This window comes from Astatotilapia calliptera, chromosome 8 (genome assembly GCF_900246225.1).
Source record: "Astatotilapia calliptera chromosome 8, fAstCal1.2, whole genome shotgun sequence".
In the NCBI taxonomy this organism is placed as follows: domain Eukaryota; kingdom Metazoa; phylum Chordata; class Actinopteri; order Cichliformes; family Cichlidae; genus Astatotilapia; species Astatotilapia calliptera.
The window spans coordinates 11512533-11530844 of NC_039309.1; the positions used below are offsets into that span (position 1 = coordinate 11512533).

An 18312-nucleotide genomic window follows, 5' to 3' on the forward strand; every position below is an offset into this window, starting at 1 on the left:
TTCTGTTATGGAGAATAAATAGTGTGCTGACAGCTTAAACTCGAGTTAACAATAAATGCTTTTCTACAAGCTGCACAAACTGATTTTGTGTTATTTCAACATCACAAAAACAAATCCCACAATAATATTTAGTAGCACAAAGATGATGAAATTTTAAATGAAAAGCCCCAGGTATCAATCTGTTTTCTATGACACATCCGGGAAATTTAAAAAATGCTTTAGTAATTTAGTAGAAATCAGGACAAGTACCAAAAAGCGATTCTCAGTGCAAGCCCTTTATAATAATTGGCAAGACCTACTATTGCAGGATACTTGAGAGGACGTAGAAATTTCAGTTCATTTAGTTGGAGCCGTGAAATGTGACCCTGAAAGACAAAGATTAGATCTCTGTTGTAAGGACGACTGTTGCACTGAATAGCAGTGGATAATGTGAAAAGATATATACTTATATATATATAAATATATGTCCATGGCTTAATAATGTTCTAATAAGCCTGATGCATATATTTTAGTGTAGAAATGCATAAACTGAACTGTAAAACATTACAACATAAAAATATAGATTTACTGGTTCTCGTGTCGCTCCAAATCTTCTTTACTATAAAACTTTATTATAAGATTAAAGATAAGATTATAAGATTTTACATAAGATAATGCACCTGAAGGCCTCTGCTGTCACTGTGGAAATTCTGCCCTATAAAGTAAGATGAAATGTAATTAGATGTCATAGAGACTGAAAAGTGAGATTGTACATGTCGTGTCAGGCACCGCTTGATTTTTTTTGTTTTTGTTCATTTACAGGTTCATTCGTTCCTGAACACATTCTCTTAGAAAAGAGAAATAAAGGCCAATTCCCTATCAGTCTGCACTATGAATACATAACAACTGACTTGTTATGTAAAATTTTGTTTTTGTTTTTTTCTGTGCAAGAGACGAAACACAAGTTAATCTCTTGAAAGAGTGTCTACTTGTTTGTATTTATATAAATGTTGGGGGGGTTTTTTGCACAGCCATATCTGGACTATGGCTCATTCACAAGAACATAATACAGTATGTTTCTAATTTTGTTGAGTTCTATTCAGTGCATGCATGTATGCATTAACAACAATGAAGAATACACAAATAATAGGTTTCTTCAGTCTACCCTGCTGTTTTCTTCATTCTTCTTGTATGGCTAATAGCTTGCAACCAAGGTGCGATACCGTCACACAAACATGATTTGTGACTGAGGGTCTTCTCAGTCTCTTCCGTAGTCCATTCATTTGGCTATCCATAACGTCTTCTGAGAAAATGTGGCTTTTGCCAGTAGTTAGGTAGCATGTTTTTGTGAATTACTGAAAGAGCTCTCATTTTAACTTTAATTTATAATGTTGTACTTAGTTGTCAGTCTTTTAGAACCAGACTTAGAAAATTGTCTAATTTTGACACAACTTCTAAAAGTGGATAAAAAAAAAATAGAAATGGCATAAAATACTGTTTTGTAAGGAAAGTAATGAAGATGGAAAGAACTGCAGACCATTATTACCTGATCTGTTATGTTCACTGGTTCATCAGTCCAATTCAGTCTCTTAATAAATCAGGTTGAAGTCTTCCAAATGATCTCTTCTTATTGGGATTAAGTTGGCTCATGCAGTTAAAGTGCAAGTCCTTGGGGATAATTGGCAAGGCGTATAGCTATGGGATGCTTGAGAGGTGGTTTAAGTTTTAATGGACTAGAGAGAATGTAAAAAAAAAAAAAATCGAAGCTCACTTTGGCCAGAGCACTAAAATGTGTCCCTGAAACACAAGGATTATAGCTGCCTTGTAAGGACAAATGTCACGCTGATAAACCACAAGTGGTCCAATCAACAAAGATGATTTGAACATAATGGTATGCAAGAGGAGGTCACAAAAGTAGGGCAGCTTTTATCAATTTAATCCTCTCTCAACTTAACTAATGGTGCTGTTGATGGTTTTTGAATCCACAACTAGAACAACAATGGTGTTCATGACAGTGATGGGAGGAAAAATCTGCTCTCCAAAAAGATCTCCAACGCTTTCCGTGTCCACGAGATGGCGAGACCACTCCCTATGACATAAATTTCATCATCAGACAGTGACCCCAAAGGTTGGCGTGGAAGTTCCTGTGCCTGCCAGTTTTCTGTGACCACTAACCACCACGACTAGTCCACAAATAATTTACATTAAAATACATATTTTTAAGTGCAAAATGCAATTAACCATAACTATGCATGAGCACATGCAGTGGACTTGGCTTAAGTGATATGCAATATGAGATTATTTCATTTCATCATCATCACCATCATCGTTTATTTGTATAGCACTTTAAGAACACACCAGGCAGACCAAAGTGCTGAACAACACAGATCAAAACTACTAGCAAAATTAAAAATACAATAAAATTATTAAAAATACAATAAAATTAATAAGAAAGATGTCCGTTTCCTACAGAGTTAAAAGCAAATGCATTTGGAAAAAAGTGGGAACTTCATAATCTCATATTAGAGGGGGGCTGCATCTGTCTCTCATCTTATGATATGAGTTACACTGGTGAGGTCTCTGTGGATTCTGTGTGGATGTGTGTGAGTGAATTGCTTTCATATCTGTAAAATATTTGGCAGAAGGCCCAGTGCCTCCCTCTCTTCTCAATGCTGCCTTGCAGTGTTGCTGATAGAGCACCAGTAAACAGCTGCCTCTTATCACTCCAAGCCAACAGGTGTCCTTGTGAGAAGGATTCATGACGTAAATGCTGAACTTCTCCCGTTGACCAGGCCAGCAACCTCAAACTGCAGTCACACCGCCAGGGAAGAAACGTAAGGTATGTGGTTGTAAATTGCATGGATGACCTCCGAAAACATCCAAAAACTTTGTTTTCAAGATTGGCCTTCATCACAATTTGTGTGCTATGCCAGAAAACTATGTCATTCAGATACTTTTTGACCATGAAGCGATGCTCAAAGGTCTCTTTTAGCACAGTTTATTATTTTACACACGTATTTTCATGATAGATACATAAATGGTCAGTCTGCACATAAGACCTGTACTTACCAACCAACCAGTACTTTCAATCCTTAGGTCAAAGGGTTTTTTTGTTAGTTTTTTCTATTTTTTGTCTTGTCATGCATATTGAAGAACAAAGGTAAATTTTAGAAAACAGAACATTATGGCACAAAAACAGAAGCTTGATAAGAACAAAACAAGACTCACCAGTGGTAACTATGGCAACATATTGGTATGGCTTTATAGCAGTGATTTATGCATACATTAGTTGCACTGTTTATTTTGAAGCCTTTGTTCCACTTTCCTAGCTCTCGAATTTTAATATAATAAAAGGAAGCTGAAGTTAGATTTTCTGAGTGTCTTCTTACATTCATGTGTTCCATTTTTTGATCCCATTAGAATTGCTTTGAAATAATTTTGAAGCCACTGTTCTGCGTGGTTATGGCTGGTCTCTTTCAGTCAGGATACATCCACAAAGAGACACGTCTCCTTTTCATGAAACTCATATACAGTTAGGTTTTTTTTCTCTTTCATTTTTCCATTGTGCATCACTGCAGAAGATTTTGAAAATATTAGGCTGCGAACGAAGTGCGACTTCCAGCTTTAATAAGGGGTTTAACAAAGATTTTAAATGTACTTTTTAGGAATTACAAATGTTTTTATACACTGTCTTCCATTTTTAGAGGCTCCGAAACATTTGGACAAACTAATAATTTTTAACAGAAAAATTGTTCCTAATATTTATAACAAATTTAAGAGGAAAATACTTTGAAATACTTTGAAATCAGTGACTAAAATGTGGAACAAATACTGCGGTTCCTCCCTTGAGATACTCTGTTCAGTTTTGTCTTCAGTAACTGAAAACCAGCTTACATGGGTTGAAATTAGATAAACCGACTGTTCCACTCAAGAATATACCATATTCTACATAACATACCATTTCATTTACCTTGAGGAACATTTGGTTCGCTTTTGCAGTGTTTCCATTTGCACTGGGGAATGAGTGTATTCCACTACAGAATACATGCCCCAAAATGTATTTTGTAACGTATTCCATTATGTTACTCAATGAGAGTAACGTATTCTGAATACTTTGGATTACTTAATATGCTATCATACTTTTTACAACTACATTAATGTACTATTGCTGTGTGATTTATTACTTTTACTGAAGGTTATTCGCCATAGCAATACCAACTAGATTTTTAAATCTTAATATAAAATGAGTAACAGTAGGGTAGACATTAGGTAAGGCTGCACTTTTTGCAGCGATCTCATATAGAAAACTATTCCGTGCGTATATAAAACAGGTCAGCGGCTCCGAACTGTAAAGGCATAAAACCCTAAAGGGACCTCTGGCTAATATATCGGGTTCGTGTCGGGCTTGTAGCCGAAAACTAGCTTTACTTTGTCTGGGTCAACTTTGCTAGCGAGAGACAGAGAGAGGTGTTGAAAGGCTGCTCCAAAGGAACTTGTTGTTTCGGAGGAAAACACGAACACAGCGTACAGTCGAGTCTTAATAGCTTACTTACAACTGGGCTCGTCAGGCACTCTTCTTGGCTGCAGTGGTTATTATTATATTTACATGCTTCCAGCATAGAGCTGCCACCCAGGCAAAAGAAAAATAGAAGAAAAAGTTTATTGTTCTAACAATATACGTTTCACATTTGAACAACATAATATCACATTATTACAATATACATAATTATCAAGTTCGTACAATATAAATATTATATTGTATATTGTATTATATAAGATACCACTTTAGCAATTTTTAAGCAATAAGTGTGATTGTACAGGATTTTGTTAGAGCCTTTCTTTTTCTGCCAAAAAGAGAATGCAAATATCCCAGCTGTTATTTTTGAATTTAAACATGCACTTAATCTCCAGCCTACTGCTGTCAATCATATGTAGCAAAAGATCAATATGGCTAAAAATTCAGCCAGGGACTTGGCCCCAGGAATGGCATTAAGGATTTTTAGTCAGGTTTAGACTGAAATATAACTCAATGACTATAGGGCAGGTTACTGAAAAATGTACAGTAATACAGATGTTGACTGAACTGACTTCTCCCTTTCAGCTGGCCAGCTTTTTTACTTACTCTGTAAAAAGAAATCTACAAATTGTTTTGGGAATTTATAATAAAAATATTATAAATGATCTTTTAATCTACTTGTGAATTTGTTGAACCTTATTTTAATGTGGCACTCGGTTTGGAGCAGAAAGTGACCATCCTCTGGAGCATAGTCAGAGACTCTGTAGAGATGAGCAATGTAATAAATCACTTTGACAGCATGCAAAAGTGTCCTTGAGTCTGTGTTTAGCAATAGTAGAAATTCTCATCATGCTACATAATTTAAAGTGTTGATGCAGATTTATGTCACTGCTCGTGTCTCGTGTCTCTCCTTGTGTCTCCCCAGTCTGTAGTCTTATTCGTGTCTACATGTTCCATGTTGTCAAGCTTGTGTTGTCTTGTCAAAGTCCCATTTTGAAGAGTAGTGTTTCTATGTTCAGTGTGTTTAGTTTTACTTCCCTGTGGTGTCAGGTTCATTTGTATCAGCGGTGTTTCTCCAGGTGTTTCCACTTCCCTCATTACCCTCCTGTGTATTTAAGTCCTCTGTCTCCTTCTGTTCAGTGTTGCTTTATCTGTCCAACTTGCTTCATGTGACCTTAGGTCTCAGGATTTTCTTAGCTGCTGTTCAGGTTCATGTTTAGATTACTTCACGCTAAAGTTTTACATGTACCTGTTCAGCTTCATGTTCTCGTTTTTATGTTTAGTTTAGCTGTCCCCAGTTTAGTTTAGTTTTGGTTATGCCCCTGTTCGCCTTGTCTTGTTTTCTTTTCTTGTATTCAGCCTAATAAATGGCTCGGTTTGTGTTACACTTAGTTTTTCTTTCTTCCATGTCCACTTTGCAAACACACCGGCCGCCCGGCCGTAACAGGTAGGTTAAAAATTGGTCTTTTTAACCTACTAAGTACTGAAACTGCAGGGGGGGGTTTGCTTTGTTTTTTGTTTTTATTTGAACTATTTGACCATCAAATTGTCACTACTTATTAATCAAGAGTTTTTAATCACTGTGACTTTACACTGAGCTGCAAACTGCTCTGGTGTGTTTGCAAAACACAATTATTTTTCTTCTGCCCCTTGGCTGCCTCCAAAAATTAATTTCTGAACGAAGGCAGTCCTGATGGAATCCAGTGTTAGTTCGTAACAGATGTGAGTTATTGCTGTTATTGAAGACCAAACTCTCACTTCAGGCGTACAGGGACCAAAAAACCTGTAATGTGCCCTATGCCTCCTACTCTTGAATCATCCTCACAAAGGTGACTTCTTGAAGTCTATACATTATATGGTTGAGCTAATTCTCACCTACCCCAGAGCATCCTTGAGAGGGTAAAGAGCTTTTCCAGTTTAACACAATCATGAAGGAAGCAACACTTTCATTCCTGAATCACAGTTTTGACAAACAGGCAGGCTAAACTCCAATAACTATGATCTCCCTAAGGTTGGAACACACTGTCTGCTCCTTATTGTTAAATATATAAATAGACATACACTCATCAGCCACTTTGTTAGGTTGGTCCACACTGGTCAGATAAGGTGTTAGTAATGCCATTGTCTTCGAGGATTAAATTAAAGGTTAAATCACATGTCGGAGTGACTTAATTACACAAATTGATCTTTGAAGTAATTCTGGAAGCAATATGAAACCTAAATTGAAAAAACATTTAATCTGTTAGCTGCATAAACTAAAAAAAAAAAAAAAGGCTTTGCAGGTGGGGGATCTATTTTCTTCTTTTCTTAACTTTTTGTTGTTGTTTTTTTCCCTGTGCTGTTACAGTTAGGTTTATAACAGATGAAAAACAAAATTAAGGCAACAGGGAGTACTTTGTTGGTTGCTAATGGTTTCAGAAAACATTATGAAAGATTTTATAATGGGCTTCATTACACACAAAAACTTGTAAACATGACAAAATGCAGGCATTCACCACACAGCGTCAATAATGCCTTAGGGGGCAATATTCTTGCGCATGTAGTGTTTGGTAGACACAAAGAAGAGAGAAAGCAGCGGCACTGAGCTGCAATGGTGAATGTGAAAACTCTGACTTCTTAGAGCTTCTGAAATTTACTTTCTTCAAAGTCCTTGGTTGAAAAGGAAAAGCATGGCATCTATGTTAGTTTTAAAAGAAGAGATATAGAAGAAAGGCTGGTTCAGGACAGAAAATCTTACATAGCATAAACTGTTAAAAGTATTCACTATCATATCTATATGTCATAATTTTTGTTGACCAGTTTATGACTCGATTGCCTTTTTTTTTTTTTTTGCTGCAAAAAAATAAAATAAAAACAGTTGATAGTTTTGTATATCACTTAAATGTATTGGCCTACACATTAGCGGATAATTTAAAAGGAATGCAGTACATTATGTAGCGTAATATATATTAAGGGCTAAAATTATGATAATAATGACTTAGTCATAGGAGTAGTTGTAAAAGATCTTTGCACATTAATGCAGCAATAAATATTTTGGTATATATAAAATTACAGGCACACTTATCAAATAGGTACTTTTATTTTTCATAAATGAACTGATTTATTCATGAGCTGTTGCTTGTTTCTTACTTCATCTGTTAAGCAGAACCTGACTCTGGCTTGATTTTCATTGTTTGTTTCTCTAACAGTCTTCATTGTTCTGCTCTTGATTCTCTTCCATGCTGCAGTAGAAATATATACAGTAAGATACTAAAATAAGACTGAAGCTTTTAGTATAAGTTAAAACTCACATTATTTTGTCTGGCCACTCCTATATGTTTATATGTTTTATATATAAAATCAGAATAGCTAGGGTAAGCTCTTTGACTTTTTTCAAAAAGAAGAAGATAATTTCTGCTATATCTCCATTTATCGAGGTTTGCCACCCTGCCAAAAGTAAACATAATTGTTATTCTTTACACAGACATTTCCTTTTTTATTGCTTTATTTGAAAAGTAAAATAGGAAAAACTGATCAAATCTTCAGATTACTAAATTTATATATATATATATTATTTATTAAATGTTGCTTCAATCAGTTTCTAACCATGATACCTTTGAAAGCTAATAAGCAATTATGTAACAGTATCCACAATTATTACACTGCACAATCACATCTACAGCATATAATCCTATTGATTAACAAATGAAAATAAAGATAAGCTAACTAGGTATTAGGCTACATTTCTCATAGCACAGAAATAATACAATATAGCTAGTTTCTAGGAAGATTATTGAGCTCTATGCATTATCCCCCTCCTGAAGTGAAGGAACCTGAACACTTTCGGCCTCTGAATGGACTGCCAGGACTTCTGCATCACCAATCCGCTCTGCAAAGAACACTCATGTCAGATTCATGCTAAGAGAGTAATTTTCCACATACTACAGATCCACATATCAAAAAAAGTGGAAACTCATTATGTTACACAGCTGTTTTCTGAATTTATTGGTTCTGACTCACAGCAGATTTTAAATTTGCTCTTATTTGAGCTGCTCAATATTAATATGAATAATTGGATCCCTTCTAAAATGCATTACTTATTTCCGCAAATGCCTTTCCGTTAGTTCTGCATTAAATAGGGCATTATTTTTTAACTTTCACAAAAAGGAATCATTTAAAGAAGCCTAAGTCAATCAAGACAAAATCACTGGAGGAAAAGGAGCATTTATAAGAAGAGGCTGGCTGAGGATGTCAGTCCAAAAAACTCATGCCAGCAAAAGAAGCTCAGAGAAGAGCTGCCATTCAAGCCAAGGACAGACATAAACAGTGTGGCTTAGGGTGGCTTTGTAAAATGTAAAGGCCAAGCTGTATATTAAATATACTCCGAAAGACAAGAAAAATTAAACTGTGCAAAACTTTACATGTTAAAATCATTTTTAAAAATACATACGTAACAGAGAAAGTCAAGCATAATCAAATTACCTGGTTTTTCATCAATGGCAGTTTGATTGACTTGGTGTGAACTGTGGAAGTGAATAAACAAGATTAAAACACATTTAGCTTGAAACATTTCTGTGCCAAAAAAGGGCAAAATCTGACACTTCACTCTAACCTCCTCCTGTGTGGTTTTCCCCATGGCTGCTCAAATGATGCTGCATACACAGACGCTCCTGGATGAAACGGCTGTAGCTGCTGGAAGTTCCGCTGGTTATGGACAGAGAGGTCGACACCGTCCAGAGCTTGTCTGATCATCCCCATCACCAGATCTTTTTCTGCAGTTGATCAACAGTACAACAAGAGTAAAAACAAAATGTAAATATTTACCATAAAAGTGAATTAAGGTAATTCTATAACCATTATTTTTGTGCTGTCTCCTGCCCCACCCTGAGCCTGGTTCTGTCGGAGGTTTCTTCCTGTTTAAAGGGAGTTTTCTCCTTCCCATTGTGGCCAAGTGCTTACTCACACGAGGTCGTCTAATTGTTGGGGTTTTCTCTTCATTATTGTATGGTCCTTACCATATAATATAAAATTCCTTGGGGCAATTATTGTTGTGATGTAACACTATATCAAAAAAAGTAAATTGAATCGAAGAAAAACAATGTATGTACCTTTAAGCACCAGGTGGTTCTGTGTTACAATCTTTTTCAACGGCATTTGAAAGGTTTTTAAAGCTGATCATCAGGCTGGATCATGTGACTCTAAACAATCCCTTTGCTATGCTGCAATAGCCCTAGTCCACCAGAGAGGCTTCCAAATGTACACTGAGCATTTCTTCCCAACTAACTTTCCCTCCACTACTGTATTTAAACATTAGTAATTATTCATCTCTAGCTCTCCTACAGTGTGTCTGTCATCCTGTCTCTCTCTGCTCTCTTTCCCCTCACCCCCCACCGGTCACAGTGGATGGCAGCCCCTCCCTTGATCTCGTTCTGTCAGAAGTATATTCCTGTTAAAACAAGCTTTTTGCCCCTCTCATCAAGTAAATGCTCATAGAGGGTCATGTGATTATTGAAATTATTGGAGTACAGCAGTTTGTGAAATATTCAGACCAGCCCGTCTGGCACCAACAACCATACCATGTTCAATGTCAAATAAATTGCCCAACTCTGATGATGAGATATTGGCATTACTAAGCAGTTAAAAGAGCAACCTAAAAAAGTGGCCAGTGTGCAAAGAAGAAATCCTAAGTGACAAATTAATTGCTAAAAAAGTAGGAGGGGGATGCAGTGCCAGACTCTTGAAAGTGCATGTATTAGGAAATGGTTTAAAGAACGCTTATTTATAACTGGAAATGGTAGTGTGCATATCTCTGCTGTGTGTGTGGAATGAGGATTTTTACCTCTTTGGCCTGAAAGAAGAAGCCACTGCTGTACTGTGGAGAGAGAGTCTGTCTGCAGGATCTGACAAAGTATCTCCAAAACCTGACAAGAAAGCGACAGACCGTCACAACAGTAGCTCAGAGATCACATGAAGTTTTATTGAACTTATTAGTGAACTTCTCAAGAAACTTGGTGACAGTGTTTTGCCAGAGGATATTTTTCAGATATCTAATTAAGTGGAACTTTGACCAAAAGCTGTACCCTCTGTGATGTTGGATCTTGCCTTTTTAACCCTTTTTGTTTGTTTGTTTGTTTGTTTGTTTGTTTGTTTGTTTGTTTGTTTGTTTGTTTGTTTGTTTGTTTGTTTGTTTGTTTGTTTGTTTGTTTGTTTGTTTGTTTGTTTGTTTGTTTGTTTGTTTGTTTGTTTTAACCCCAAAACACCTCATATTATACAGTACAACTCAGGATCAGTTAACCAGTATTTTACCATAAGTTCTTGATCATGGAAGGGTTGAGGATGGCTCATGCGCTGGTATTGAGATTTGCACAGGTAGGACTTGGAGGATGGAGGAATAAGTCTGCCAGTCTGAGCTGAATATTGAGTCTTTCGTCGGACAAACTTTTCCTCTGGTTGTTCCTGCAGTACATGGATACATTTTTCCAGTATGAAATCTTCTTGAGTTAGAAAGAAACTGAAGAACTCTACAAAATTAACTTAAATTAGAAAATATGTAAAAAATAATGTAAAAATGTGAAGGTATTAATAAGTATACTGTCCATATACTGTCACATCCAATCTCTAAATTCCCTTTACCATCAGGCACTGGATAGCCATAATCAAACAAAGGATTTTTTACTGTGTGTCAAGTACTGTAAAAATACATGAGAATTCAATTATTAATACCTCTCTTTTGTTCTTTTGTGTTTGGGAAGTTAGACTGATTTTTGCAGCCATTTCTTTGAGTTCATCTCTCCAGGCATCTGACAATAGTGCTGTGAAAAAAGAAACAATTACAAAACGATTAAAGCCATTACTCAAAATTGGCTTCTTTGGGGGCCATTAGAAAAGACATAAAGACATTTAGGTGTCATATATGTTAGTAGACATACCTGATTTAGTTTTGTCTCCGCAGACTCCATAAAGATTTTGAGCAAGCTGAAAAGCTGGCTCTGCTGCTTTCCTGTTTATGTGGCTCTTGAGAAGTGGATGAGGAAATAACGACGACGTGACACACCAATCATCTCTTACCATGCAAATTGGTCTGCCTGTGAATCCTGTGGGAATTAGAAATGCTCAGTATTCACCCTGCTCACAGAAAAGTGCTTTAGAGGCACAAATCCATCGAAGCAGTACAATTTTAAAAAAAAACTGGAGCCAGCAGAATCCCTGCTGAGAATAAACGTGATGAGTTCATGGGAACCTCAGGGATGTAACCTTCTTTTCTACCAGTAGTGCAGTAAATTTGTCTATTCATGTTACATATTAGCATTCCAGGTGCCCAAACAGCTGCTTGAAATATTTCATATAGAGCAGGTTGTGAAAGAAGGAAGACTTCAAGAATGAAGACCTTGTTAATGGCTTTAGCTCATATATTAACTTTAATTAGCTCTGACAGGTAATCACCTCGAGTCAGAATTAATTAGTACGCAAACAGATTGTTATTCAGTGTGTCCCAGGTAGATTAGATAATAACCTCTAAATTAATGCAGCAAAGAGACTTTGCAGTCTCAAGTTGAAAAGCATTTGGTAATGACAAAGCGAAAATGCTAATTGAGGACAGCAGGATAAGATGTTAACAAAACATTTAAAGGTTTGTAGGAGATACACTCTAAAAACGCTGATGTACTATAGCTAACTTGCAAGACACAAAAAATATCATTTGGTATAGTTTTGTTTGTTTTAATCATATTACATTTGTATTTATGATGCAACTAAATTTTACTTATGAACACGAGCTTATGAAAGAGCCTCACAAACCACTACACACTTCTAACATGTTGTGGGAGAAGTTTGCCTTCAGCACTTTCTGCCAGGCTTTCTAACACATGGTAGACACGGGAAAGGGTTTTACTGAACCTAAATTTGGATGTGTTTTTTTTTTCTTTTTCCCAAACCTAACAACCTGGATCAAAGTGGAAAAAGATGAAAATAATAAGCCAGCACTGACTTTAGTTAACAAATACAAACTCCAGTCTCCTGGGTGAAAATATCTTTGAGCAATTATTCCAGCACAGTCTCCTACCTTCATAGACTTTATTACTCCTTACTTTAACTGAATTTCAGTGATGGATGGATACTTTCTTGGACACACTTAATTTGATTCAGTTAAACAGTTATTCAGTTATTTGCTATGATTTCTTCAATAAGTTGTTTACTTCTTGTTTGCATAAACAGTGCAAAGCATTACGCTAAATATCACTGACAAATTATATATAGTGTGTCCAATTATCAGGGCAGCTTTAATAAAAGCTGCCTCTCAATGGAAACAAATTTATAGATAGATAGATAGATAGATAGATAGATAGATAGATAGATAGATAGATAGATAGATAGATAGATAGATAGATAGATAGATAGATAGATAGATAGATAGATAGATAGATAGATAGATAGATAGATAGATAGATAGATAGATAGATAGAATTCAGTTTTATTTATATGGATCACAACAACAGTCCCATTAGGGCTCTTTACTTTGCAATGGAAAGACCTGACAAAAATACACACTGTGCCATAAAAGGCATTTACACCTATGTATGCTAAAAGTGGCAAGTCAATTGTCCATTGTCTAATTGTCCACTGACTCATCAACCAGATACTGTCCACTCCAATAATGAAAACATGGCATGCAAAATTTGAATATACGGTGCACCCATGCACAGTTGTGGTCAGATTACATCCACTGATCACAGGCATAAATTGGTAAGTTTGGACTTTAAGTGATTTCTTTGAATCATTCATTCGGGGTGAAATGATTGCACAACATACATATTTGATAATGTTAATAAACTTGAATTAAGTGCACAAAAATCTGGATGATTAAATGTCTAAATTAAATGTTTAAATGCTTAGGGACATTTAACCAGATATAATGAACAAATCATTAAAAGTCGAAACTTACCACAACATTACGTAATAAGTTTGTATAACATTTTGAGCAGTACCGCAGTACAAAACGCCTAATTACCTATGCTTAACAGCAACATGCACCTACAAAAATGCATATATAAAATGGCATGTAGGTAATTTTGTAGACTGGACTAATTCACATGAGGTCCCTTATGTACATTTATACACTAAGTTATCCTATATTAAAATTTTGATATAGTCGCTAAACACAAATAATACTGACATGGGAAAACAATCACAATTTGACATTGTTACATCAAAAACTTGTATATTCCATATTTGTTAAATTATTTTATTATTATTGTGATTGTCTTTCACAGTCACGCCCAACCCATCCTCTCTTGCAGTGGTGGGTGTGGCTTAGAAAATCCCAGCCAGGCACCCCTGTGTTCCATCCATCCTGTTGGATGCTGCTGTAAGACATACCCACAGACCAGCCTGACCCACTCTTCCCCACCTGACATAACCACTTACCTGCCAGCCTGTCTGACCCACTCTCACCCCACTTGCCAAAGTCACTTACCTTCATAGAGCATTAAAGCGAAGCTCTTAGGAAAGGAGACGAGCCAATTCTGTTTTATAGAGACTTACCTCAACAGCTCTGGCCAAGGAAAAAGAGACACAACTATTTGATAAATGCTGAAGTCATTTACCAGGGCCTGTGTTTGGTTCCTGCTGAACAACTGCTAATAGATTCAAAGACTCCATGTTTTACTGAAGTACCTTGTTGTCATTTTTATTTCAGAATACTTAGCATGAATACTTAATATTTAATTACAATTAAATGATTTTATCATAAGGTGTTTAACTGTTTTAAGTCCATAAATACTAAATCACTTGCAATTTAGTCTGTTGGCAGGTGATTGCAAGGCAACAACATAAATACAACATAATATGAGACATACATAAGAACCTTCAAGAACCTGAGCTGCATCAGGCCCAGTTTTAGCTGAGATTTTTGTGTGTTACAGTTAGATCATTTGAATCAAGATGGGAGCTAGAGTATTGTCTTATGTTTACTTCTTAAAGATGCTTCTTATTTATAGCACCTCAAACACACATGTAAAAAAAACATATCTTGGGCTTTATTTAAAAATAATACATTTAATAAAATAAATAGATATCTTCCGCTTGCCCAGCTGTTTGCTCACCTTGAATATGTCTCATCCTGTGTGGATGAGGGTTGTGCCGGGAGAAGAATGAGTGGTGACTCAAGGCACCAAAACATGGACTGCTTTTTGTAAGCATATTGGTAAATTCAGGAGTGAATGGGAAATGGTTAATCTGAGCGAATTTCCCTTCAGCTGTCATCCCCCTCGATTCCAGGCTGTGTGCTCTCGACATGTCTGGGCTGAAAGCTTTGTCTCAGTCTGTATGAATGAAGGAACAGTTGTTGAGTTAAGTCCTATTTTGAAATAAGGTGACAGAATGTCAAAACCCCAGCATTCAAAACTACTTTGATTGCAAAGTTATGAACATACATGCTAAACATAAATAAATAAATAAACAAAAATCAAGAACTAAGACCATTAGAACCCAAACTTTCCTTTGAAACCCACCTCCCACGCCCTTAAATGTATAACATGAAAATAATTACAACTTTAGCCAGAAAATTGCTCAGAAGAAGCACCCTACCTCTGAAAACAGGCACCAGCTTACAGCCTAAGGTCTGCAGTGCTATGTGGTGTTTTTGTTGCCAAGAAACCTAAACTAAACAAAGGTGTCTGAGCACTGCGACACTGAGCCACTTCATTCAGACACCGTTTTCATATGCAAAGCAGAATATATTCATGCTATTCTGCAGTGATTTAGGCAAATCTCAAAGAAAAAAAAGAAAAAAAAAGCACCGCTTAGTTTTTACCACAAAATTGAATTTACTTTCCTACCTTTGACTGTTTTAATGTGGTCTTGCTGTATTGTTCTAGCAAAAAAAACCTATTCGCTTTAGATTCAGATTGCGACGTATACAACCTTCTCAACACTCGTAAATAAAGAACTGCAAGCCAAGGGTCATGTGACCAGATGTAGGCGCAGCAGGAAATCTGACTGCAGGACTATTACTAAAACTAAAACTCTTAGTTTTGCAAATGGAACAATAGCAACTTGTTACATGACAGTTACATTAAAGATCCAACATGAAAGACAAACCACTTGCATTTCTTTAAGTTAAATTATCTTTCATTTCTCTAATAATATTTTATTAGCAGTTCTACTGCACAGTTCTCCCCTGCAGGCAAATCTGTTGCATCTAATAAGACGAGCATCAGATTAGTTTACAGTAGCTAGAGAGGCATCCCATGGGCACTGCTTATTGCCAATATTAGACGGCTATGAGAGTTTTCAGCAATCAGTCCCTCCTAAAATCTTGCAATTTTGTTTTATTTCTTGGAAAATAAAACTCATTCTCAGCCAGTGCGGTCTATTAGTGCTGAACATCTTGCATAGCCATAAATAATTAGCAGCCTTCTTTTAAATTCACAGTCTCTTGTATATATGACACGTCTTTTAGAGGTAGAAGTAAGGTAGAGTGAACCTCAAGGCAATACACAATGTGCACAATGCTTATTATTCCTTCCTCTTGTTGTTTGTAGGTGAGGTCATAGCTCTGTGTGCTTTGCTTTGTATTAGCTTAATTTAAACTACTTAGGTGAATATATTGTCAGGTCTTGAGAATGATCCATCAATGGAGTAGTCATTTTGCAGCCTCACTTTTCAATAAACAGTTGAAGAAATGTGATATAACCCAATCCATATCTCAACTGTCAGTGCAAACTGTATTTGGATACGCTTCACTGAACACAGACAATGTGTAGGGGTATTCAGAAACATTAGTGATTCATACCACTGCAAGAACTTTAAGAGAAATACAGCAACCTTTTATTCTCGCCAGGTTACACAGGGCAGCATTTCAACAAAGGCAGTTGAAAATATGTCTAAGCTTCTTCCTGGACTCAGGGTCAACCACATGATCCAGAAGCAGGGTCAAGGTGCTGTTTGATGTCCTTTTCAAGATTGAGTTAGATAAAATAGAATAGGAAGGATACAGAGAGTGTAGGACGTTTTCACAGTAAAGCAGGTGTGAACCTTGATCAAGCGATCCTCATTTATTTAGAATATAAGGCAAAAGACAAATAGTGAATGAGTATGCTTTTCATACACAATGGAAATGTTTTTATATTGATCATATTTATTTATATTACCACTTATATCCTAGCAGTATTTAGGTCACCAGTTGACAGCAGAAATGGCCTGCACGCGTGCATACAGACATATTGATTCTCTGGAGCATTTAATGATATTATGTGTTGCAGATGAGAAAACCATTTGCAATTTTAGATTTACTTACTGTTAAAATGCAGAAACATTCGTCTTTCAGATGGGTGTGTTCATGTTCATGTTACAAACCTAATTCATGTTACGGGAATGTTACCGATCTATATTGTGTTGTGTTATAATGAATGATTTATTTTTGGTTCCTATTACTGTTGCTTTAGTATAAGCTGCATTTTACTGCCAGATTAAGTTAAAGTGCTTTGAACTTAATCTGGCAATAAAATTTTTTAGACTACCTGTTATAAAAACAAGAAAACACCAGTTTTTTTTTTAGAAAGCATTCATGAGAATTGTTTAAAACCGAAAACTATTCTTAGTTATCAGACAAATAAGAAAACAAATTTACTTTTTTATGCACAAATTTGAGCTGGCCCACTGAATTTCTGTGAGAAGTCAGAAATTAATTGAGCATAACATTCAACCACTAAAACATTTTTTTATGTTGAGGAATGCCAGTAAAAATGCAAGTAAATAACTGTAATTTGGCACAGCTTGAACATACAGTTGCAGTAACTATTATAGAAACATTAAAAATTTAATTTATTAATTAATTAAAAAATTATATGGCCAACTTATGGCTGAGTATAACAAAAATGTAATCCCAAATAAAATGTCCACCACTGCAACAAATCACTCAGCACAATGCGACACATCACTGCTGTCTAATGTATAGGTTTTGTGTTTGCTTTCTGTCAGATAGAGATGCAGTTCTATGGGTTAATCTCCTGTCTGGTTGGTGGATGGAACTTATTAAAAACTAGATATCCCTCTCTGAAGGTAAGGGCATTCATCATCACAGGCCTCCAATACTTGCTGAGACATCTTTTTTTTATGTAAGTCTGTCCTTGAAATAGTTGAACGAGGGTGTACACCAAACTAGGACTCAAAAATCTAATCAGAAATCTCATTTCTATCGGTGGGTAAAAAGAGTTTATGGTTAACTTCGTGGCGTGAATCCCCAACTGCATGCCTGCATGCTTTGGCTGCCATAAAGAAATATTGCGTAGAGTAATTTAAATAAGCACGTAGTACAAAAATGCTAATGTTAAAGAGTTAAGCTGACATAGGGTAATATACAGCATGTCAAAGTTAATGACACTCTATTAATAACTGACAGTACATTTCACCTAAAACCACCAACCTCATTATGACATTAGATGAAATACATTGGATTGCATAAGCCATTAGGACCTATCGTCCAGGAACTATGAAAGTCTGGTGAAACTTTTAGTGTAGTCGGAAAAATGTGGCTGATATTCTAGAATTCTAGAAAAAAAAAATTAACACGAGGTCTTGCAGAATAATCTAAAATAAAATTCCTGGTGACAGTGTGATTATTACGATCATTAGTTGTAAAAAGACACAGCTGGTGACACATGTCAAAGATGCAGCAGTTCCTGCCTGCAGTTTTTCCACTAACAAGACTAATGAGTAAAGTTAACAGTGACAAGGATGGAACTTAATAAGGAATGTGGAAGGAAGGAGTTGATCTTTTTCAAAGTGGAAAAGGTAAACAATTTTTCTAAAGAGACGTCTTGGGATACTGTACTTCAAAT

The 18312-nt window shown here is 36.0% G+C and overlaps 1 protein-coding gene across 1 annotated transcript; it reads right to left on the reverse strand.

Annotated features, from left to right (window-relative positions):
* Positions 1-8274: 8274 nt before the first annotated feature.
* tbata (thymus, brain and testes associated) lies at positions 8275-15091 on the reverse strand. Its single transcript, XM_026177715.1, has 9 exons — positions 15059-15091; positions 14575-14793; positions 11404-11568; positions 11198-11286; positions 10781-10930; positions 10314-10395; positions 9087-9246; positions 8957-8997; positions 8275-8363 (listed from the first exon to the last, which is right to left on the reverse strand). The coding sequence occupies exons 2-9, from the start codon at positions 14765-14767 to the stop codon at positions 8275-8277; spliced, it is 969 nt and encodes a 322-aa protein (XP_026033500.1). The 5' UTR covers positions 14768-14793; positions 15059-15091.
* Positions 15092-18312: the final 3221 nt, after the last annotated feature.

Coding starts and splice junctions, on each gene's coding strand:
- tbata (XM_026177715.1), bottom strand. CDS start 14,767: ATGTCGAGAGCACACAGCCTGGAATCGAGGGGGATGACAGCTGAAGGG. Junction 11,569..14,574: donor CAGGATGAGACATATTCAAG/GTGAGCAAACAG, acceptor TAATTCCCACAG/GATTCACAGGCAGACCAATT. Junction 9,247..10,313: donor TCTTCTTTCAGGCCAAAGAG/GTAAAAATCCTC, acceptor GATCAACTGCAG/AAAAAGATCTGGTGATGGGG.